The 25,922-nt window shown below is 44.9% G+C and overlaps 1 protein-coding gene across 13 annotated transcripts in view; it reads right to left on the reverse strand.

The window, feature by feature from the left end:
* The window catches only part of ADGRL3 (adhesion G protein-coupled receptor L3), a 1,522,275-nt gene that overhangs the window by 881,993 nt on the left and 614,360 nt on the right, over positions 1–25,922 (reverse strand). For 12 of the 13 annotated variants that reach the window (XM_073595046.1, XM_073595028.1, XM_073595036.1 and 9 more), the window contains 2 exons: positions 17,597–17,662; positions 11,261–11,569 (listed from right to left, as the gene is read on the reverse strand). In XM_073595046.1, the coding sequence (XP_073451147.1) occupies positions 11,261–11,569; positions 17,597–17,662 (375 nt within the window). The remainder of the gene's footprint in view (positions 1–11,260; positions 11,570–17,596; positions 17,663–25,922) is intronic. The other variant, XM_073595048.1, reaches the window with a different exon arrangement.

The raw sequence follows: 25,922 nt of genomic DNA on the forward strand, positions 1-25,922 counted from the left end.
AATGGCCAGTAGCTCCCGATCTCCTACATCATAATTCCTTTCTGCAGTTGATAATTTGCGAGAAAAGAAGGCTACAGGGTATAACGAAGCTTTGGTCCCTTGTCGCTGGGAAAGAACCGCACCAACAGCACTCTCAGAAGCGTCCACTTCCGGGACAAACGGTAAAGAGGAATCGGGATGCTTCAAAACAGCAGCAGAAGTAAACAGTTTTTTGAGAGATTCAAAGGCGGATTGAGCTTCTGGCGACCAATGAAAATGTACCCCTTATTTGGTCAACTGAGTGATGGGGCCAATGATGGCTGAAAACCGGGACTTCTCCCGAGCCTCGCCCATCCTCTGGAATTCCCTACCCCAATCTGTCAGACTGTCTCCAAATTTATCCACTTTTATGCGATCCCTGAAAACTTTCCTCTTCAGAGAAGCCTATCCTGCCTCCATCTAATAACTGCACTATTTTCTCCATTAGCTCATCCCCCACAGCTATTACCCTTTTGTATAATTTGACCCTCCCTCCTAGATTGTAAGCTCTAACGAGCAGGGTCCTCTGATTCCTCCTGTATTGAATTGTATTGTACTTGTATTGTCTGCCCTAATGTTGTAAAGCGCTGCGTAAACTGTCGGCGCTATATAAATCCTGTATAATAATAATAATAATAAAAAACCCCTTAATAAATTTTCTATAGAAATTGGCGAAGCCAACGAAACGTTGGACTCCTTTCTTGTCAGTGGGGGATGGCCAGTCAAGAATTGCAGCAATCTTACGGGGGTCCATCTTGATCCCTTCCACGGAAATGATTAGTCCCAAAAATGAAATGCTCTCTCGCTCGAACTCGCACTTTTCAGCCTTAGCGTACAAGCCATGTAGCCGGAGTCGAGCTAAGACACATTTAACATGTCTGCGGTGGGAGTCCAGGGAGGAAGAAAAGATGAGAATGTCATCTAAGTAGACTATGAAGAACAGATCCAAGTAGTCCCGGAAGACATTGTTTATGAAATACTGAAAGGTTGCAGGGGCGTTGCATAGTCCAAAGGGCATTACCATGTACTCAAAGTGCCCGAAGCGAGTGTGAAAAGCTGTTTTCCACTCGTCCCCTTTTCTGATACGGACCAGGTTGTAAGCCCCTCGGAGATCTAATTTGGTGAAAATGGTAGCAGTCCCCAGTCTTTGGAATAACTCTGGTACCAAGGGGAGAGGGTACCAATTCTTAACAGTTATTTCATTGAGTTCCTGGTAGTCTATACAAGAGCGAACAGAGTGATCCTTCTTTTCTACAAAAAAGATGCCTGCGCCTGCTGGGGATGTGGAGGGCCGAATGAAACCCTTTTTTAGGTTCTCATCGATGTACACTTTCAGCGCACCTTGCTCTAGCTCAGTCAAAGGAAAAATCCTGCCAAAGGGGACTTTGGCTCCGGGAAGGAGCTCGATGGGGCAGTCATAGGCCCGATGAGGAGGAAGGGTTTCAGCCCCTTTTTTACTAAAGACATCTAAAAAGTCATGGTAGACCTCAAGGACCGACTGGCATAGCTCAGAATCTGTGTTTAGACATAACAGAGCAGGGGGTTCACAAGAGTCCTTCAGAATGCAGAACTGTTGGCAGTACTGAGATGGAAACGTGACTTCTCCGGAGACCCAGTTTATAGTAGGGTTATGGGCTTGTAGCCACGGCATACCAAGAATAACAGGAAACAAGGGTAAGCAATGATGTCCAGGCGAAGTAGTTCTTGGTGCAAGTTGAAGATGGTGACTGGAAGAGGAGCGGATTCTTGTATAACTGGCCCAAAATTTTATTGCAGACCCGTCGGCCAGGTGAATAGAGAGTCCATGGGCCTTGTATCACAGTGGGATCTGGTGTTTAGCTGCAAAAGATGAGTCCAAGAAGCAACTACAAGCCCCCGAGTCAATGATAGCGGGAACCTGTAAAGTCTTTCCTGGGAGCTGCAAAGGTATAGAAAGAGTCAAGTGAGAAGAAGTCTTAGGCCAAGCCGTCACATCATCAGAGGAGACAGACAGGAACTTACGAAGCTTATTAGGACAGTTCCTGATATAGTGTCCATGTTAACCGCAATACAGACACAGGTTATTAGCCCGGCGACATTGGCGTTCCTCCATCGTGAGAGAGGGGCGAAGGACTCCAAGTTGCATAGGCTCAGGGGTATCAGGTATAGTAGCTGGACTAGAAGTGGGTGCAGGATGAATATAGCTGGGGACCCTAGGCAACATCCAGGTTGGGCAAGTGGACTTTCTGCTCTTCGCTCCCTCAACCGTCGGTCAATCTGTATAGCAAGGTTGATCAAGGCATCCAGAGTCTGAGGAATTCCCACTCGAGCCAGTTCATCTTTTAAGGGATCAGAGAGCCTCATACGGAACTGGTAGTGGAGGGCAGTGTCAATTCCGGTCTGTGTCTGCACTCCATCAGCAGAATTCCGCAACATAGTCCTCTACTGCCCTACGCCCTTGTTGAAGGGTGTGCAGAGCAGCCTCTGCGGTTGCAGAAAGCTGTGGGTCCTCGTATAGTTGGGCCATCGTGTCAAAGAAGGTAGTTAAATTAGTCAATACCTTGGCTTTCAGTTCCAGAAGGCGGTGAGCCCATGTTTGAGGGTCACCCAGGAGTAATGAGATCACGAAACCCACCTTAGTGGCTTCAAGCGAAAAGGTGCGAGGCTGAAGGGCGAAGTACAGTTCGCATGAATTCCGGAATGCCCTGAATTTACTTCGTTCCCCGGAAAACTTTTCAGGAGTGAGAACTCTTGGTTCAGGAGGCAGCATAACTACTGTAGGGGACGTAGTACTGCTAGCAGAAGTAGACGGCAGAGAAAGCCCCTGGGATACAGTGGGACCAGACAATACTTGGACCCGTTCTTCCAGACGTGTATATCCTTCCTGGAGACAGCCTGTGTAAGGCCGGCCAGGTGCATACAAAGTTCTTCCATAGGAGAGGCTCCCTGCTCGGGCTCGGTCATGGCTGTCTGCTACTGTCACGTACCTTGTGGACGAGCCCGACTTGCAGGGGATGGCCTCTCTTGCGGTTCCGACTTGAGGGCCCTGGTAGGATATACAGGAAGCACAAGAGTCAAGAGTGGCACGAGTGCCTGGAAGGATCAACAGCAGAAAGTGGGTCTGGAACTCAGGAAGCGCTGTGCAGTAGAACTTCAGACTGAGCTGGAAGGTAGACTGGAACCTGGAAGGAGCTGGATCAGCAGGCTGGTGCAGCAGACTGGAACCAAACAGCAGGCTGGAACTGGATAGCAGACTGCAACCGGATAGCAGACTGGAACACTGGTACAGCAGACTGGAACCACACAGCAGACTGGAACCGGATAGCAGACTGGAACACTGGTGCAGCAAACTGGAACCAAACAGCAGACTGGAACCGGACAGCAGACTGGAACACTGGTGCAGCAGGCTGGAACCAAACGGCAGACTGGAACTGGATAGCAGACTGGAACACTGGTGCAGCAGACTGGAACCAAACAGCAGACCGGAACCGGATAGCAGACTGGAACACTGGTGCAGCAGACTGGAACTGAAGTCAGTATACTAGGCTGGAGAGTCAGACAAGCCGGATCGATAGCCAAGCGGACTGTGGATAAGCCAGAGGGTCAGGCAGAAGAGTAGTCAGACAAGCTGGGGTTGGATGCAGGCAGAAGACAGGGATGGTCGGAGACAAGCCGGGATCAGATGCAGGCAGATAACAAGGATAATCAGGAACAAGCCGGGTCTTTAGTACAGAAGCAGGTTCTCAAGGATCAACACACGTAACGCTGTAGAGCAGACAGCAAGATCCCTGTGTGACAGCTAGGTTTAAATAGCCCGCTTGGTGCGTGCGCGCACAGGCACGCGTGGTCACGCAACTGCATGCACAGGACACCTGTTACTGGCAGGATCTTCCTGACAGACCCGGAACCTGCTGCCCAGCTCGATGACTCGGAACCTGCTGCCCAGCTCGACAAAACCGGAACCTGCTGCCCAGCTCGACGACCCGAAACCTGCTGCCCAGCTCGACGACCCGGAGCCTGCTGCCCAGCTTGACGACCCGGAGCCTGCTGCCCAGCTCCTCCCTGGAGCCTGCTGCCCAGTTCAACGACCCGGAGCCTGATGCCCAGCTCGATGACCCGGAGCTTGCTGTCTGCTCTGATGTGCCCGCTGTCTGCTCTGGTGTGCCTGCTGTCCGGTTTGACGTATCCGCTGCCCAGTCTAAAGTACCTGATGTCCAGCCTGACGTGCCCTCATCCGTTGTTTGGTGTAAGGCCATTAACTTTGGACAATTTCATGTAGTTGGAGCGTCCGGAGGCCACTCCTTTGAGGGGGTACTGTCATGAAAAGGTTCACCCTTTGGTGGCGCAGTCTGTCTCTTGGATCGCAGTACCAGTGTCCACCAGCGGGTGTCTTCCAACATCCAGGACCTGTAATAAGAGGACTCACCTGCTGGTGGCACTGTTGCACCCTTGGGCCGTAGTACCGGCGTCCACTAGCGGGTGTATTCCGGCAGTGTGGAGCAGGAAGCAACTTCTGCGCTCAGGTGTAACGTGAGGTCAAATCACTGCAGTCTGATAAATACCTGGCAAGCCCTCACATCCTTGCCTTGGTGTCTCTCTCCCTGTGCCCTGATCTTGCTGCCCGTTATCTTGACCTTGAGCCTGCATCTGTCCTTACCTGACCTGATCCGATCTCTATCCCAGCCGATTCTGGACTTGTCCCTCCTGTTTCCTGATTTCCCTGGATGCTTGCCCTGCAGCCTATCCATCCATCCTCTCCCTGTGTGGTTGGTTTCCCGTCCTTACCCATCTGCTGACCTCCCTGTGTATGACCTCGGCCTGACTTTGTTTACGATTCCAGTATCTCCATTTGTCTGTATACACTATTTGTTGTTTGTGGGTCTGTGGTTGGTTTTTGCTGTTTATATTTTACTTACTTGCCGCCTATTTAATAAACACCAATATCTTTTCACTTACATACGTTTCTGGTTTCCTCTGTGCAGTCCACAGTCTGGTCTACTAAATTCCTTGACAATCCCATTATATATATTTATATATACATATATATATATATATATATATTTTTTTTTTTTTTCAGACACCGTAGAGAATAAAATGACGGTTGTTGCAATACTTTATGTCACACCATATTTGTGCAGCGGTCTTACAAACGCAAATTTTTTGGACAAAAATACACTTATTTGAATAAAAAAATAAGAAATCAGTAAAGCTAGCCCAATTTTGTTCTATATTGTGAAAGATAATGTTACGTCAAGTAAATTGATACCCAACATGTCATGCTACAAAATTGTGCCCGCTCGTGGAATGGCGACAAACTTTGACCCCTAAAAAGCTCCATAGGTGACGTTTAAAAATTTCTACAGGTTACCAGTTTTGAGATACAGAGGTCGTTTGCTAGAATTATTGCTCTTGCTCTAACGATAATGGCGATACCTCACATGTGTGGTTTGAACACAGTTTACATATGCGGGCGCAAGTTAAGTATGCGTTCGCTTCTGCGTGGAGGGATGGGGCGCTTTAATCTTCTTTTTTCTTATTTATTTTACTTTTTATTTATTATTTTTATTATGTAAACATCCCTTGTAATAGTAAAAAAGCATGACAGGACCTCTTTAATGTGAGATCTACAAATACTTGCATTGCAGGTACCATTGCAGGATGTTACATTTTAGGCATCAGAACAGCCTTACAAAATGGAGGTACAAAAACCTGCATATAGATCGGGCATCACTAAATGGCGGACCGCGGGCCAAATGCGGATCGCATCACGTTTCCATTCGGACCGCCACAGTACTGCCATTTAGAAGCCTTTTCTTCTCCCTGCCGTCGCTCTGTAATCCTCACAGAGCCGACAGCAGGGCAGTTCTAGATGGAGGGCGGAGCTGTCGAGGTTAACAAGCAGGTGATTGGTTGCTAAAATGAAGGGCGGTCCTAGCAACCAATCACCATCTTGCAACACCCCCCCTCCATCCAGACATGCTGTGCCTGTGCCTCCCTCCGATCTTCGATCCGTGTAAGCAATAAGGATGAGCTCCGGCGTGTTAGCACACTCCACGTGCCGAGCCCGCCAGGAAGTTGGCAATGCGCTGCGCTAATCACAGGCAGTGAGACATTTCCCGATCTCTGCAGCCCCACATCGGGAAATGTCTCACTGTTTGTGATTAGCATTGTGCAGTGCCGAGTTCCTGGCGGGCTCGGCACGTGCAGCTTGCGAACACGCCGGAGCTCATCCTTAGTAAGCATGGTAAGACAGTAAAGGAGGGGGAGAAGTTACAGGGAGTGAGGACGCTAGTGTGAAAAGCTACAAAGGAGGAATGTGTGTGCTGAAGACAGTGATATGGGGGGCTGATGACATCGAAGTTGGAGCAGCCTGAGATCTCTAACGTGGGTCTATACTGAGGACTGTAATGTGGGTGCACTGAGATCTGTAATGTGGGTTCACTGAGATCTGTATGTGGGTGCACTGAGATCTGTAATATGGGAGCACTGAGATCTGTATGTGGGAGCACTGAGAACTGTAATATGGGTGCACTGAGATCTGTAATGTGGTCGCATTGATGGCTATAATGTGGGTGCACTGAGGACTGTAATGTCAACATGTTAACTATGTAACGTGTCCCGTTTGTTTACAACTTCCACCCATGGACTAGCATCTGTTATTCCTCTCCTTTGCTCATGTTCGAGTCTGGGGTGCCCTTTGCCCCACTCCTGGTGCGCGGGTCCCTTGTGTGCTCCCCTACTATGTGGAGGGGCAACCCAGGACACCTTTCTAGCCATGGACTCCCGGTATCTGGGTTTTCCTCTGCTCTGCGCTCCAATCTAGGGCACAGACTGCAGCCATGTGTGCGTCGGCGGCGCAGTGACGCGGGACATGACTCTGCCCTCACTGGGCGGGCTGGTGCCATGCGTCATCATGCCGGGGGACTTACGGGCAGAGTGTGGTGGCAATTCCCGCTGTGCTTCTCCGCCCATCCACTGTGGAAAGCTGACGGCCATCACAATTAACAATGTGATTGGCCTGATGCTCTGTTATAGGCCTTTATATACCAGCAATCCTGGGAATTTATCTTAGATGCACATCCAGTATATCTTGCAATTGTTATAGCATTCATACTAATCATTGTATACTAATATTGTACTATTTGCACATTTTCTTATAGAAAATCTGTACCTATCTGAACCAAATTGACCTCTGAAGAATGCCATTTAGTCCATAGCATGTAAGGTGTTTTACATCTGTAGTGATCATCACTAGTCCGTCCTGCACCAGGACAGTGGTCAGCTCATACAATTGTACAAATTGGGTATCAGATACTGCTTTTATGTATTGATTCATATGTTTATTATTTTTATATGAAAATAAATATATACCTTTTATACTCATTTTTTGGACTGTCTATAATAGACCCTTAGGGGTTTCCAACCATGCCTTTGGGCACCAGGTTTTCTTTAAGAGATCTGTAATGTGGGTGCACTGAGGACATTGATACGGGGAAGCTGAGGACTGTAATGTGGGTGCACTGAGGACTGTAATGTGGGTGCACTGAGGACATTGAAGTGGGGGATCTGAGGACTGTGTGATGTGGGTGCACTGAGGACTGAAATGTGGATGCACTGAGGACTGTGTGATGTGGGTGCACTGAGGACTGAAATGTGGGTGCACTGAGGACTGTAATGTGGGTGCACTGAGGACTGTAATGTGGGTGCACTGAGGACATTGAAGTGGGGGAGCTGAGGACTGTGTGATGTGGGTGCACTGAGGACTGAAATGTGGGTGCACCGAGGACATTAAAGTGGGGAAGTTGAGGACTGTAATGTGGGTGCACTGAGGACTGTAATGTGGATGTACTGAGGACTGTAATGTGGATGTACTGAGGACTGTAATGTGGATGTACTGAGGACTGTAATGTGGGTGCACTAAGGACTGTAATGTGGGTGCACTGAGGACTGTAATGTGGGTGCACTGAGGACTGTAATGTGGGTGCACTGAGGACTGTAATGTGGGTGCACTGAGGATTGTAATGTGGGTGCACTGAGGACATTGAAGTGGGGAAGCTGAGGACTGTAATGTGGGTGCACGGACATTGAAGTGGGGAAGCTGAGGACTGTAATGTGGGTGCACTGAGGACATTGAAGTGGGGAAGCTGAGGACTGTAATGTGGGTGCACTGAGGACATTGAAGTGGGGAAGCTGAGGACTGTAATGTGGGTGCACTGAGGACATTGAAGTGGGGAGCTGGTGACTGTAATGTGGGTGCACTGAGGACTGTAATGTGGATCAACTGAGGACTGTATTGTGGATGCACTGAAGACATTGAAGTGGGGGATCTGAGGACTGTAATGTGGATGCACTGAGAACTGTGATGTGGTGGGCTGAGGACATCAAAGTGGGGGAGCTGGGGACTATGATGCGGAGGGGGCTAAGGACATTAAAGTGAGGGGCTGAGAACTGTGAGGTGGGGGGCCCTGAGGACTGTGATGTGGGGGGGGGGGCTAAGGACATTAAAGTAGTGGGCTGAGAACTGTGATGTGGGGGGAGCTGAGGACTGTAATGTGGGTGCACTGAGGACATTGAAGCGAGGAAGCTGAGGACTGTAATGTGGGTGCACTGAGGACATTGAAGTGGGGAGCTGGTGACTGTAATGTGGGTGCACTGAGGACTGTAATGTGGATCAACTGAGGACTGTATTGTGGATGCACTGAAGACATTGAAGTGGGGGATCTGAGGACTGTAATGTGGATGCACTGAGAACTGTGATGTGGTGGGCTGAGGACATCAAAGTGGGGGGGCTGGGGACTATGATGCGGAGGGGGATAAGGACATTAAAGTGAGGGGCTGAGAACTGTGAGGTGGGGGGCCCTGAGGACTGTGATGTGGGGGGGGCTAAGGACATTAAAGTAGTGGGCTGAGAACTGTGATGTGGGGGGATCTGAGGACTGTAATGTGGGGGGAGATGAGGTCTGTAATGTGGGGGGGGGGCTAAGGACTGTAATGTGGGGGGAGCTGAGGACATTAAAATGGGGGGGGAGGCTGATGATTGTAATGTGGAGGGAGCTGGGGACATTAAAGTGGGGGACTGAGGACTGTAATGTGTGTGTGTGTGTGGGGGGGGGGGGCTGAGGACTGTAATGTGGGGGGCAGAGAAATGTAATGGGGGGGATAATGTAAATAGGGACAGAGGACAGTACTGTCGGGGGGTTAACGTCAAGGATGTGTGAGAACATTACTGTGAAAGGGGTGGAGGGGGTGATGTAAAGGGGGACCTGAGGGGATCTTGATGTGAAGGGGAAGGGTACTGTGATGTGCAGTGGGGACTGAGGACGCTGATGTAAGAATGGGTTCAGATTTGTGCATGTGCATGTGCATTAGGTGCACACATCGTGGGTAGGTCAGCCCATTTTAATGGGCTGCACTACCCGCAAGTAACACTGAGAATTTTTTTTTCCAAAATCATGCAGAACCAAGCTGCATGGTGCTGCAGCAACATGCATTTCCTACACATGCGAAACGGCGCCACAGGTACCGACATGATGTTCGGACTTCTGCTGGAGGAAAATTTTACTGACCAGACCTCGGTAAATTTTAATTCAATACCCCTGATATAGATCACAATCATCCACATCTTCCTTTTAGGAATTGTTTGAAGAGGGTTAAATTGGCCAGTCGACTGGTCCTGCAAGGAAAAAGCTTGACATTGTCAGAGTAGAGAGAATCCTTGCACAGGGAGAGCTGTAACAGACTCCTTTAAAATATCTTGGCTACCTGTAGTAACCTGTCGCTGTCATCTTCCTCTATGGATGCCTGAACAAGCAGGACATTTATACAGGGTTTTGCCTGCCAAGGTACGACCACCAAAGGCCCAGTCTATTGTGTGCATAATACATGCAAATCTGGAGAGAAGTAATAGCAAGTGTCCATTAGTCAGCTTCCCATACACCAGTTTTAAGAGGCCCACAGAAGGGCTGACAATCCAGTAAGGAAGACACTGCCCCTCTCCAGCTATAACCTGCACAGAGCAGCCACAGCATAGATGGATTAGACTGCTGGCTGCACAAGGACCTGTTGCAGTGAGAAATAAATTCCGGGAAAAAAGGTCAAAGGGAGAACTTCACATTGTTAAGAAAAAAAAATATTATAACATGTAAAATTGCTACTCAAGCCATGTAGTAATTTATTAAATACATTCTCAAACTGCTGCTGCTGAAGTTTCCTAATTTGTCCAAAAAAAGACAACAGTTGTTTGTTTGCTAGGTGAGAAAAAAACCCTAAAGGGTTAACTACTGCTAAAGGAATACTGACACTGCAGCTTCTCACATCAGCGCACCACTATAGCAGGTGACTAATGAAACAAACCCTTCCATACAGAAAGCAAACCTTGCTTACACAAACAGTTATCTGCTCAAAAAAAAAAAAAAAAAGGTAGACGACTGCACTAAACTTCGATAAAATGCTGCAATTCACATTGATCCCCCAGAACATAGTCATCTTTATATGTTTTCATTTTGTGTATTTTTTTTTAACATAAGTGGAGTTACCCACTAACAGCCTGCATGTCATCTGGTCCCTTCTGCTGACCTCAAGCCAAACATACTCGTGTATCCTAGACCTCTTTCACAGGGCAATCAATGCATCCACAGAGCGACTTGGATCCCAGGGGCAGGAAAGCAGCTGCTATAACTGCGTTGGGCACACTTAACGGCTACCCACTAATGACAGGGCTCCCAGCGATTGCAAACAGCAGCCAATGGAAAGACCCACTCTCCAGGTATTGATCCTCTGCATATGTGTGCCATAACACCACCCCCACTGATAGGGGGACTCAGTGACCACTTGAACTATCCTGAAAAACTTCTGGATATCACAGGATGCTCCTGACATCCGCACAGCTGTCCTGCACGAGACCTGGCCGCCAATACTTCCAAAAGGTAGGAAGACTTTATACAAAATGGTCCTTTGAGTGAGGAGGACAAAAAAGGAAAGGGGCCTCTGGCTCAGCCGGAAAATTTATGGGAGTGGGGTCCTATGGGGTAGGAGCGAGGGTGGGGCTACCTAAACGTAAGCTGCCATGGAGTCTGTCCGGAAAAAAAAAAAAGCTTTTGACAATAGAAACTTCAAAGAAATGCATTAATTACTGACTTTCACATTTCTGTTTTATAAAATGATAACAAACACAGTTTAACAATGGTAAGAATATGTATTTGCAACATTATTTGTTTAAAACCATTTTACTGTTATATCCAATGGTTACCTCTATGAAACTTACCTACAGTTCCTAAAGGACATGGCTGCTTTGCGGTTTGCCCTTGTCGAGTCTTAAACCACATGATTTCACGAGCTTCTATAGCATCACAGCTCTCAGGACCAACAGCTGGTATTTGTGATGAAACAGGTATGGAACGTGTAGTGACCTCTACGGGAATTTCAATCATAGGATACAATGTTGATATGTTCTTGCGACTCAATACAGTTGTTTTTACTGTGCTAGACGTAGTAGTCCATTGTGTTGTTGTGGTAGTCATAGTAGTAGTAGCTGTTGTGCTGGCCCCATTATACTGCCTTGATGGAGGAAGTTCTTAAAAGAAATAAAAGACTTTTTTTTAACACACACATTCATGACATCCTGCAAACAATATTCCTGAGTGTAGGGACAGTCAGAGGCAATCTCGGTTGCAACAAGCAATTGAAACATGAAGTATCAACACATGTAAAGTTCCAGTCAGACATTACATAAAACAGTTTTTTATATTTTATGTTTTTAGTATTTCTTTAGAAATAAATACATAATCTTTTAACTGACAGTACAACTAATATAAATATCTAAATCTGTCTTGATATCAGTCCTCTGTCAGCTCTTGCAAAGCAGCACTCAAACTGGGAGAAGGAGGGACATTACTAGCTGCTTATCAGTCTCTTCCACATGCAAATAAACCGACAGGAAGAAAATAAAATGAGCCATTGACCTAGGATTGTATTGTTGCTCCTCACTGTCTGATAAGCATGCTGGAGGCAGGCATGGTAGGTGACAGTACTGTATACCTTAAAGCAGAAATCCAGAAAAAAAAAATTATATATATTACAAAAAAATAAAAAAGAATAATTTAGAATAAAAAATATTTCTGCTGCAGTACTTGCCCTAAAGTCATGCCAAAGGCTATCTTTTAAATTAAAATAAAAAATAGGTCACACTTACCGGCTCTGTGCAACAATATTGAACAGAGCAGTTCCCTTACCTCCTCTTCTGGAAGTTCCCCACTGGTACTGTTGGAAGCTCCTTCTTCCTACTGGTAGATAGCTACAGTGCCTTGAAAAAGTATTCATACCTCTTGAAATTTTCCACATTTTGTCATGTTACGAGCAAAAATGTAAAAATATTTTTTGGGATTTTATGTGATAGAAAGTGGCACATAATTGTGAAGTTAAAAGGAAAATGATAAATGGTTTTCAAAATTTTTTACAAATAAATATCTGAAAAGTGTGGCGTGCATTTGTATTCAGCCCTCCTTAGTCAATACTTTGTAGAACCACCTTTCACTGCCATTACAGCTGCAAGTCTTTTTGGATATGTCTCTATCAGCTTTGCACATTTTTCGTCATTTTACTTTTCAATATAGCTCAAGCTCTGTCAGATTGAATGTAAAGCATCTGTGAACAGCAATTTTCAAGTCTTGCCACAGATTCTCAACTGGATTTAGAGCTGGACTTTGACTGGGCCATTCTAACACATGAATATGCTTTGATCTAAACCATTCCATTGTAGCTCTGGCTGTATATTTAGGGTCGTTGTCCTGCTGGTAGAGGAACCTCTGCTCCAGTCTCAAGTCTTTTGCAGACTCTAACAGGTTTTATTCCAAGATTGCCCTGTCTCCATCCATCTTCCTATCAACTCTGACCAGCTTCCCTGTCCCTTCTGAAGAAAAGCATCCCCACAACATGGTGCTGCCACCACCATGTTTCACGGCGGGGATGGTGTGTTCAGGGTGATGTGCAGTGTTCATTTTCTTGCCACACATAGTGTTTTGCTTTTAGGCTAAAAAGTTCCATTTTGGTCTCATCTGACCAGAGCACCTTCTTCCACATGTTTGCTGTGTCCCCCACATGGCTTCTCACAAACTACAATCGGGACTCCTTATGTTTTTTTTTTCAATAATAGCTTTCTTTTTGCCACTCTTCCATAAAGGCCAGATTTGTGGAGTGCATTACTAATAGTTGTCTTGTGGACAGATTCTCCTGCCTGAGTGGCAGCTCCTCCAGAGTTACCATGGGCTGCTTCTCTGATGTATGCTCTCCTTACCTGGCCTGTCAGGTTAGGTGGACGGCCATGTAGGCTTGCAGTTGTGCCATACTCTTTCCATTTTCGGATGATGGATTGAACAGTGCTCCGTGAAATGTTCAAAACTTGGGATATTTTTGTATAACCTAACCCTGCTTTAAACATCTCCACAGCTTTATCCCTGACCTGTTTTGTGTGTTCCTTGGCCATCATGATGCTGTTTGTTCACTAAGGTTTTCTAACAAACTTCTGGGGGCTTCAACAAACAGCTGTATTTATACTGAGATTAAATTACACACAGGTCGACTCTATTTACTAATTAGGTGAATTCTGAAGGAAATTGGATCCACTAAATTTTAGTTAGGGGTATCAGAGTAAAGGGGGCTGAATACAAATGCACGCCACACTTTTTAGATATTTATTTGTGAAAAATTTTGAACACCATTTATCATTTTCCTTCCACTTCGCAATTATGTGCCACTTTGTGTTGGTCTGTCACATACAATCCCAATAAAATGCATTTACGTTTTTGGTTGTAACAAGACAAAATGTGGAAAATTTCAAGGGGTATGAATACTTTTTGAAGGCACTGTATTTGACTATGTTAATATCGCATGGTATGATTGCAGCATCCCCCCATTAATATTCTTTTGATGCACTCCAGCGCAGTTTACATTCTTCTGAAAATTAGGAATTCATCACTGGTTGTTAGGATACTGGTGGCTGCCTACTCCCTAACAACCAGCCTAAGCAGTCAAATCTCTAGTTGTGATAGTTGGCCTGCTGACCATCTCTTTCATCAATTTCCTGGATTATCTGCATGCTTTGCAATGTCTCCTGTGCTTGTTACTTTAGTTTACTTTTGATTTCGAAGGAATATATGTATATCCCATGGTACCTTTCTGCCTGCAAGCAAGTGTTGTCATATGTGGTGCATTTCCTGTATTGACTGTGCCTCCTGAAATTACTCCTCTTCAGCACCATTAAAGTTGTAGTTCAGAGTGCAATTTTTTTAAATGGGAGACACAGCAGTGCAAATTCACAAGACATAGTGAACGTGCGTCCCTGCATTCAAGGAAGTAAGTGTGTGGGATAGTTCAAAAACTACATTGCCAAGATGATTCAGATTATTGGGGTGGCAACTACATGGCAAATGAGGTTGAATGTAGAAAAAGCTGCTGCTAACAAAGCAAACAGAATATTGGCATGCATTAAAAAGGGGATCAACTCCAGGGCTAAAACAATAATTCTCCCGCTCTACAAGACTCTGGTCCGGCCGCACCTAGAGTATGCTGTCCAGTTCTGGGTACCAGTCCTCAGGAAGGATGTACTGGAAATGGAGTGAGTACAAAGAAGGGCAACAAAGCTAATAAAGGATCTGGAGGATATTAGTTATGAGGAAAGGTTGCGAGCACTGAACTTATTCTCTCTGGAGGGAGGGGATGATAAGGGACTATATACAAGATTTTAGTAGTCTGTCCCTTCTATAGTACCGATTATCGACTGAGAAGTCAGCCCAGTCCTCCAGCAACCCAAACCCCTTCTTACTACACCAGCTCTTCAGCCACTTGTTTACTTCTCTAATCTCCCTCTGCCTTTCTGGTGTGGCTCGATGTACCGGTAGTATTCCTGAGAATACTACCTTGGAGGTCCTTTTCCTCAATTTAGCTCCTAAGTCCCTAAAATTGTTCTTTAGGACACTCCATCTGCCTCTGACTTTGTCATTGGTGCCAACATGCACCATGACAGCTGGGTCTTCCCCAGCCCCTCCCAGTAATCTGTCCACCAGATCCGTGATGTGCCGAATCCGAGTGCCCGGTAGACAACTGTTTGTCTTTCCTTTCCCTTTGCTCCCCCCCCCACTCTGACTGGAGGAGTTCTTCCCCCGGCAGCTAGGAGAGTCCCTCAGCTCCAGCAGTGCTGGTCCCTGACTGGTTTCACCAATGTCACTCAATGGACCGTACTTATTGGGATGCACCAGCCCTCGATCGGCCTCCCTGGCACTTCCCCCTCTACCCTTCCTGACTGTTACCCATCTACTCTTTGCTAGTGCCAGCACCTCTTTGTCTCCACCCGCCTCTGTGCTGGCCCCAGCCGGCACCTGCCATGTATGTTCCTGGCTCTCCTTTAGTATGGAGGGACTTCTCATTGCTGACAGTTGCTTCCCCAGATTCAGAACCTGGGCTTCCAGGGAAACAATGCGCTTACATTTTGCACAGCAGTATTTACCCTCGATCGGATGATCAAGGAACGCAATAATTCCGCAAGATGCACAACGAGTCGCCTCTCCACACCCACCGGGCATCGTACCTATTAAATTTAATGAGTATTGGGGAATATACCCTGTCCAAATTACCTAACAACTAGCTTCCTGACACTAATACTCAACAAGACAATACACAGGTACACAACAAGACAATACACATGTACTCGCAGACCTACGTGCACTCGCAGACCACTCGCAGACCTACGTGAACTTCCAAATGGTGTCAGTTTTGTGCCACCTTTCTGAGATGGAAATTCCCATTTGAACTCACTTCCTGTTGCTTCTCAAAAGACAGGAAATGAAGGGAAATCTCCCTAGTAGGACATAGAACCTTACCTACTCTACCCAAAATGTTTCAAAAAGTGTCGGTTATACATAAACCTTTTTCCAAAAATAAAAATAACTTGTGATTTTAACTACTTAGACAGTGTTAGCTGCATTTGTATTTAAATCTGTTTGTCGCTTACTTAAAATTAATTAAAAATTCCATGACTCGACTAAAGCCTCGTACACACGATCGGATTTTCCAACGGTAAATGTGTGATGACAGGCTGTTGGCAGAAAATCCGACCGAGTGTATGCTCCATTGGACAATTGTTGTTGGATTCTCTGCGGACAAACGTTGGATCGCAGGTTTTAAAATTTTCCGTGAACAAATGTCTGTTGTCGGATATTCTGAGCACGTGTCACAAGTCCGTCGGACAATAGTCCGAAGTACAAACACGTATCCTCAGAAGCAAGTGCGAGCCAGAAGCGGTCAGTCTTGTAAACTAGTGTTCGTAATGGAGAATTAACATTCGTGACATGGCAAATTATGAAATGTCGAAATGCAGTGCACAATTCTCTTCTTTAATGGGATAATAATGAAGCTGCTTTGGTGGTGATACTGATGGAGTTATTGCAAACAAGTTTTCAAAGGCATTTTTTTTTTCTAGTTTTTTTCTAATATTATTATGCTTTTTTAAATTTTTATTTGGGCAAGTTACTACAACACCATTAGCCCGTAGTTTTTAAGATCAAAGATACAACTATGTTGGTATCCCTTTTCAGTTTTACATTGTATTTTTTTTAAATGTAACTGCCTACTCCCAAACTGTCATTTGAAGTAAAACATATAGCCAAGTATTATTCTCCACATTTTTTTTTATTGTACAAAAAAGAAAACAAATAAAAATTAGACATGCTATCTGCCAATAGAACTTAACTAAAAAGTGCATTCTATGCATCCAAAAATATAAAAAATATACCAATTCAAATCATTATTCAAACATAAAAATGTCAAAGCAATAACTCCAAGGCCAATAATAAACAACACGTTATTTCCTCTGAATCCTCAACATGTCTGGTTGACGAACGGCCGTTCAGAAACGAACTGAAAAGCACAAAATGAAAAGCGCGAAATGAAAAGCGATAAGTGAAAAGCTCTAAATGAAAAGTGTGAAATGAAAAGTGAGGATCAACACTCACCAAACTTCTACTAACACGAAATTAGCAGAAGGAGCCCAAAGGGTGGCGTTAAAGAGCTGAGAAACCACGTAGTACGTCAGTACGTTTGTAATTGTTGGCCCAACAATTGTTTGCCGTGTGTATGCAAGACAAGTTTGGGCCAACGCCCTTCCAAAATTCCACGGTTTTGTTGGCCAACAATCTGATCATGAGTACGAGGCTTTAGACTACCTTGTGCAGAACAGAACAGTGTTGTCACCCTGTTAAAGGAAGTGAAAAAGTAAAGGATCTATCTGCAGGATTAACAAGTAAGAAAACTAGTTTTGGGGGGAGGGGGGAAGGGAGTTATCTAAAGAAAAAAAAATGTTGCTATAATGTTAGTGACAGACTGCATCACAGAGTATACAATTTCGGATTTTACTCATAGTTACACTTTAACTGATAAAAAGTAGGTAAATAAATGTTTATTCTTAGGGTTTAATTACAAGATTTACAATATTGACCATTTTGACAAGTATTTATTATACCAGGAAAAATATATTCCTGTGTATAGCCACCATTGACAGGAAAGTAAAATTAAAACAAGAAAATAAATAAATAAGGATAGAAAAGCTCACCTCTAGATACAGGTCTTTCAATACTAGAATCAATATGATTTGAAGGAACATTATAAGAAAAATGACCTAAAAAAAAAAGGAAGTAATATTATGCTTGTTTTGATATTACTGTATTTGTCATGAGTTGCATATATAAATAAGCCCTTAAAAACAACATAACAATGTTGTGCTGCCAAATGAATAAATAATAAAATAAATATGTGTCAATTCATAAATGTGTAAATCGATAAAGTGAATAATATTTCAAATACATGAATGTAAACCATTTGTGTAATATCAAATACATCAATTAATAAATAGAAAATAAAACCCACTAAGTTTATAAGAAAATTCCAGTGAAAATAAAGTGCACCAATAGGGTCTATATATATATAAGAGAAAAAAAGTGCATACAGAGAAAAGAAAAAATTAGCCAATAATCATATGCATATATTCCTCTTCATAATCACCGCTGTGCACCAAACCATGTGACACCAGAGCTACTTACCAGAACGCTAGACCTCAAAATATAAGCGGTCTTACAGCATTTGTAGAGGAGAAATCCTGACCAAAGATGGATGGATAGGTGATAAACCTCTAACCCCGCAGCCTGCCACCTAGATGGATAGGATGAATAGATGTAAGCCTCCACTACCACATCATCCCTCCTGGATAGATGTAAGTCTCCCCTCTCGTAGCCTGCCATCCAGACCAGCACATTGTAACAGATCACGTCAGGACACTCCACCGCTCAAGCATGGCATATGTAACACATGTACTAAAAAACCAAAAAACCATGCGCTTACTCAATAATGCAAGCAGCTAACAACGCAAATAGAAATTTTGCTATAAACCATATATGTAAACAAGTGTAGAGCTAAAGATGATACAGAAAGTGACAAAATGGAAAATGAAAAATGTGAGATATCGACAAATATCATTGAATACTAGTAAATGTCCATTTTAAATACGTCAAAGTCCATCCTTATGTGCATTGTTATAATCACCACGTGAAAAAACAACTATGTTAGTGACAATGCTGTCCCAAAAATAGATGAAGGCGTAACCAGAGATATTGGACCCAAAATTAGTGTATACCATATGGGTCAAACAAGCTTGGGTAGAGACACGAAAATAGTTATGCAATCTTGGAGGCCTTCAAGGGGATCCAATGTGTGTGAACATAGGATGGTGCAGATACCACCACCCGAGTGAATGGAGGCTTACCAGAAAGATGGGACCCACAAAGCATATGCTGTATGAGTCAAACAGGCTTGGGGTGTTCTACTATTACGTCATCTGTACACACAGCTGAGCCCCAGTCCAGGGAGACAGAGACACACAGATCCTCCATCCCAGCAACCCTCTCCGGACGTTTAAACTGTTATATGGAGAAGATACCCCTGCGAAAGAACCTTTAGGATTCCATCTTCAGTTCGCCTTTGGGGCTCCCCCATTATTGCCAGTGGGCAATTCAAGACTGTTTGACTCATACAGCATATGCTTTGTGGGTCCCATCTTTCTGGTAAGCCTCCATTCACTCGGGTGGTGGTATCTGCACAATCCTATGTTCACACACATTGGATCCCCTTGAAGGCCTCCAAGATTGCATAACTATTTTCGTGTATTTAAAATGGACATTTACTAGTATTCAATGATATTTGTCGATATCTCACATTTTTCATTTTCCATTTTGTCACTTTCTGTATCATCTTTAGCGCTACACTTGTTTACATATATCATATGTAACACATAAAAGAGTAAGGGCAACCTCTCATAGTGTAGTACTTAAGAGTACTAGAACTGGGCATCTACTCACATAAAGATAAGGTAAGACAGCATATCTGCAACACAGCATCCAACATCGCAGCAGGGCATGATGACATCACAGCTGTAACACCACCCTATGCATTTCATCCGAGCGGATGTCGTCACTGGGGCAACAGGTTTTGGTGATTTTTTTTATTTTATTGGTCCCTTTTTGGCACTTACAGCACAGGACTTTTGTTGTTAATAAATACACCTTTATATGTAAATTAACACCTTCCTGACCAGCCGCCGCAGTTATACTGCGGCAGGTTGGCTCCCCTGGGCGAACCGACGTAGTTGTACGCCGGTTCGCCTTTTGTCTACTAGGGCATGCGTGGGCCCGCGGCGTCACGCCGGAGGCGATGCGTGTGCCCGGCGGTCACAATGACCGCCAAGCATCCGCGATCGCTCCAGAGACAGAACGGAGATCTGTCAATGTAAACAGACAGATCTCCATGCTGTCAGGGGTGAGAGTTGAAGTATGAACAACAATCAGTCTCCTCACCCAGGCAGTCCCATCCCCCCACACTTAGAATCACTCCCTAGGTAACACAAAGAACACAGTTACCCCTTGATCACCACCTACTGTTAACCCCTTCCCTGCCAGTGACATTTACACAGTAATCAGTGCATTTTTATAGCACTGATCGCTGTATAAATGCCAATGGTCCCAAAAATGTGTCAAAAGTGTCCGATCTGTCCACCATAATGTTGCAGTCCCGATAAAAATCGCTAATCGCCACCATTACTAGTAAAAAAAAAATAATATTAAAATGCCATAAATCTTTCCCCTATTTTGTAGACAATATAACTTTTGCGCAAACCAATCAATATGCGCTTATTGCGATTTTTATTACTAAAAATATGTAGAAGAATACATATCGGCCTAAATTGAGGAAAAAATTAGCTTTTTTTAAAAAAAATTGGGGATATTTATTGTAGCAAAAAGTACAAAATGTTGTGTTCTTTTTCAAAATTGTCGGTCTGTTTTTGTTTATAGCGCAAAAAATAAAAACCGCAGAGATGATCAAATACCACCAAAAAAAGCTCTATTTGTGGGAAAAAAAGACGTAAATTTTGTTTGGGTACAACCGCGCACAACCGCGCAATTGTCAGTTAAATTGATGCAATGCCGTATCGCAAAAAATGGCCTGGTCATTGAGCAGCCAAATCTTCCGGGGCTGATGGTGGTTAAGTATAAAGAGCTTTTATCATATAATTTCTAGATTGCTCATGTCAAAAATTAAAGGCTTTATTTAACAAAGATTTTTACAACAAATTAACCACTTTATAGATATAGCACCCTGGAGTTTAGGCAGGGATGCTCCTCACAAATTTACTTGGCAGGAGTAGTCCACCTGGTCGATTGTTAGAGATCCACTGATTTCTCCCTAAGTTTGGCCTTATTGCACTTTTCTCTTCTACCACTAGGTGGCCGGGTACTTGGTAGTACTAGATATGAGAAGGGCAACTCAAGGTCAGGTTATGAATATATGGGGTATCTCAGCTAATGGGCAGGGGATTTCTTGGATTCCTTGGCCTGCTGGGAGAACCTATATATATTCGGGTGCAGTCAGGTGATCTATGTGCTGTGCCACCTGGACGGCTGTCTAGGTGGAAGTATGTCGTGTTTTCCCCAGCTGCTAGGCCTGAGATTGGGCTTATCCCAGGGGCATCTGGCTGCTAGCCTGTCTGAGGCCTATCCAGAAGCAAGAGAGAGCAGCGCAGGGTTGGGATTACAGCTTGCAGTCCAACCAGAAGTGACGGTTCTCTCGGTGAGAGAACCTGTCAGTGTTCAGAGGTAGAGAGGAAGCCACAAAGGGACCATCCACCTTGTTACCAGGGACCACAGTGAGTAACTGAAGCAAGTACTGGAGTTACATTCTCACCGAACGGGCATGGTGGAGAATTGGGAAACTTCAGACGGTGATCAAGTCAGGGACCCAGCCAGCGGAGGTGACACTTGCAGAGCAGCCTTGTGTGTCAAGTCCGGTACCGAGCAGGCCAGCGTGTGATGCTTGAGAAGTATCGAGAGTGCCAAGCTGGGACCCAGCAGAGAAGCGGGGGTGACGCTTGAGGAAGATACCACTGCAAAGATTGGAGGAGTTCAAGGGATTCAGTGGCAGTGAATCGGAGGGTCTAGTGAGAGACCAGGAGCTCAGTGGGCTGAAGAACTACAAGGAGAAGTTGTAGTGAAAGTGAAGGAACTGTTAAGTGTGTGTTAGGAACTGTTAAAGACTGTTGCCATAAGAGACAGCATTCCTGCATGTGCAGATGTGGCTTCTTGCTGGAGGCTTTTTCCTACACGGCTGTCCTCTTATTGAAGTCTCGGAGTCTGCCAATTGAACTTGCAACTATTCAAGGGTGTCCTGGCCCTAACCCTCTTCTTCCCATAAAGGCTTTTAAGAGAAATAAACATCTCTTTTGCATTCAAGAAGTGTCTGGCGCCCAATAACTTCCACTGTGTACCCACTATGCCTCACAACCCACCACATACTGAAGGATGTCAGCTATCTCTGGCCCTGGAGGTTCTCAGACTGAAGGAGGCTGGAGACCATGCTACATAAACATGTTCTGTAAATTTAAAACAATGCAATGCAATGCCCTTCAGGTCTGGTATGGATATTAAGGGGAACCCCGGACAAAATTAAAAAAAGAAATGGCGCGGCAACCCCGTGCCAAAATTTTAAAAAAAATTGGCGTGGGGTCCCCCCAAAAATCCATACCAGACCCTTATCCGAGCATGCAACCTGGCAGGCCGCAGGAAAAGAGGCCCCCCCTCCTGAACCGTACCAGGCCACATGCCCTCAACATTGGGAGGGCGCTTTGGGGTAGCCCCCCAAAACACTTTGTCCCCATGTTGATGGGGACAAGGGCTTCTTCCCCACAACCCTTGCCCAGGGGTTGTGGGGGTCTGCGGGCGGGGGGCTTATCGGAATCTGGAAGCCCCCTTTAACCAGATCCCAGCCCTCCCCCCTGTGTGAAATGGTAAGGGGGTAAAAAAGTACCCCTACCATTTCACAAAACAAAGTGTCAAAAATGTTAAAAATGACAAGAGACAATTTTTGACAATTCCTTTATTTAAATGCTTCTTCTATCTTCTATCTTCCTCCATCTTCTTCTTCTTCTGGTTCTTCCTCCGGTGTTCTCGTCTGGCATCTTCCTCCACGGCGTCCTCTTCACTTCGTCTTCTGGGCCGCTCCACATCCAGCATGATGGGAAGCTCCCACTGTGTGACGCTTCTCCTCTTCTGAGGGTTCTTAAATAATGGAGGGTGGGGCCACTCGGTGACCCCGCCCCCTCTGACGCACGGGGACTCGACAGGGACTTCCCTGAGGCATTCCCTGTGATGTCAGAGGCCTGCCAGGTTGCGTGCTCGGATAAGGGTCTGGTATGGATTTTTGAGGGGACCCCACGCTATTTTTTTTTTTTTAATTTTGGCTGGGGTTCCCCTTAATATCCATAAAAGACCTGAAGGGCTGGTATGGAATTCAGGGGGACCCCCACGTCATTTTTTTTTTTTTTTTTTTATTTTGGTTCGGGGTTCCCCTGTGGGGGAACTCCCATGCCGTTTTTATCAATGAACTTTTATGTGTATTGTCGGACCGGCAATTCATTAATAGCCGCAAGTAGTTTTAAATGACTTTTTTGCCTTTGAAATGTCATTTTGCTGTCAGACTGTTCTAAACACAGGAAACATGCGCCCCTTTACAGGCATACTATAGACACCCCCCAGGTACGAAATTTAAAGGAATATTGCACTTTTATTGTTTCACTTTAAGCATTATTAAAATCACTGCTCCTGAAAAAACGGCCGTTTTTAAAACTTTTTTTTGCATTGATTCATGTCCCCTGGGGCAGGACCCAGGTCCCCAAACACTTTTTATGACAATACCATGCATATAAGCCTTTAAAATTAGCACTTTTGCTTTCTCCCATAGACTTTTAAAGGGTGTTCCGCGGCTTTCAAATTTGCCGCGAACATCCCAAATTGTTCGCTGTTCGGAGAACTGGCGAACAGCCGATGTTCGAGTCGAACATGAGTTCGACTCGAACTCGAAGCTCATCCCTAATCACAGTGTACTATTTCTCCTGCACATAGCAGCAGCAACAAGGAAAGAAAAACAGGAAGCACATCAGAAATGGCAAGAATGTTCCAACGCAGCCGCATGTAAATGCACGTAAACGCAGCTAATCGTAATGTACAACTACAAGTGAACGCTGTGCCAGGATTCTCTGAATTTCAAAATAACAAAACATGCTTTTAACAGCGGCAGAAGAGCCGCCTGTGTGAATGGGGCCTTAAATGCAAGTAATAGAGCATACAATGGTTATGGGGTACAGCCCTGGGAGACATGTATGAATGAAAAAAAGTTTGTAAAAAAACATCATTTTTAAATGAGTAGTGATCTACTGATGCTTATAGTGAAACCACCAAAATGAGAAAAAACATAAATTAAAAATTCCTTTAATCACTTGCTTACTGGGCACTTAAACCCCCTCCCTGCCCAGGCCTATTTTCTGCTTTTAGCGCTATCACTCTTTGGATGACAATTGCGCGGTCATGCAACTTTCTACCCAAACATTTTTATAATTTTTTCCACACAAAAATAGAGCCTTCTTTTGGTGGTAATCACTGCTGGGGTTTTTATTTTTTTGCAAAAAAACGAAAAAAAGACAGAAAATTTGAAAAAAAAAAACAGTTTCATAGTTTGTTATAAAATTTTTTCCCTTCATTGATGTGTGCTGATGTGATGGGCACTCATAGGTGGCACTGGGCACTGATGAAGCGGCACAGGTGGGCACTTATAGGTGGCACTGTAGGGCACTGATAGGTGGCAGTAAAGGGCACTGATATGTGGTACTGATAGGCACTGATAGGTGGCCACTGATGGGTGGCACTGATAGGTGGCACTGTTGGTGAGGCACTGATTGGCAGCACTGATGGGCACTAATAGGCAGCACTGATATGCACTGGCAGGTGGCACTGGTGGGCACTGCTTAGCAGCAGTGGGTGTCTGTGTTCAGGACCGATGTCCCTCTGACAGAAGCCAGCTGTCAGCGTGAGGGAAAAAAAAAGCAGATTACGATCTTGTTTACATCACGTGATCAGCTATCATTAGCTGATAGCTGATCACGTGGTAAGGGGTTGTGATCAGCCCCTTACTCTGATCTGTGATCATCTGAGTCTCATTGACTCGCTGATCAGAGAGCGCGCCACCATGCCCCGCAGAGGGCGTGCAGGCAGCTCATGAACAGGAGGACATATATGGATTCCCTCCCGGCAATTTAGGCCCGTGCTGTAGCCATCTTTCAGCTGTAGCGCGGGCATGAAGAAGTTAAATATAGTGCATGGGGGTCCCCTTAGTCTGCCTGTAATGTGGTACATCTGTCCTGTGTATGGAGTCTGCTGCAGCAATAATGACATTTATAAAGCCAAAAAAAGTATATTTTCCATTCAAGCTTTCTTTATTTTATAAACAACGGCTTGGAGAGTCTGTATGATGAGGCCACAATTTAGTGCACTCGGAACAAGATTAGAGATTTTTTGGATAGAAGTAACAGGTATGGAAGAATTGGTCTTTGGGTGTCGGTGGTGCCTTCACACCTTAACCCTATTGTGGTGCTCTTGATGAAAGCAAGAATTGGCCTTGCTGTCAAAAATTGCAATGATATGCACCTGTGGAACAGGTGTTTAAAAATTGGTCTTTGGGTGTAGGTGGTGCCTTCACACCATAACCCTATACAGGTACTCTTGATGAAAGCAAGAACTGGCCTTACTATCAAAAATTGCAATGATATGCACCTGTCAAACAGATAGAAATAAATTGGTCTTTGGGTGTCAGTGGTGCCTTCACACCGTAACCCTATACAGGTACTTTTGATGAAAGCAAGAATTGGCCTTGCTGTCAAAAATGTAAATTATATGCACCTGTCAAACAGGTGTGGAAAAATTGTTCCTTGGGTGTTAATTGTGTCCATGAAACCTACACCAATAAATTTCTTTCAAATGAAATCAACACCCACAAAGCTAGGCAGCCTAGACAGACTTTCAGAGAGTCGATATCCAGAAAACACTTAATCAGCAACATCAGCATCAGGGGCTTGATAACTGCTGCTAATCAAAGACTGATTCATTTTGATAATTGTCAGCCGGTTCACTGAGTCTGAACAGACTCGCTCTCTTATCTGTCACAAAACCTCCGGCAGCACTGAATGCCCATTCAGAAAGCACACTGGTTGCAGGGCAGCCCAGCAGCTCTATTGCATACTGGGCAAGTTCTGGCCAGTGGTCTATTCTTATGATCCAGTAACCCAGTTGATTGTCAACTGGAAAGCTCTCCATATCTGTTTTTGCCCCTAGATAATCTCCCACCATATGATAAAGATGCTGCCGATGGGATGTGGAAGCTGACAGCCCTGGGCGCCGAAGACTAATGCCCTGTACACACGGTCGGACATTAATCAGACATTCCCACAACAAAATCCTAGGATTTTTTCCAACGGATGTTGGCTCAAACTTGTCTTGCATACACAC

This window comes from Aquarana catesbeiana, linkage group LG01 (genome assembly GCF_042186555.1).
Source record: "Aquarana catesbeiana isolate 2022-GZ linkage group LG01, ASM4218655v1, whole genome shotgun sequence".
Taxonomy (NCBI): Eukaryota; Metazoa; Chordata; class Amphibia; order Anura; family Ranidae; genus Aquarana; species Aquarana catesbeiana.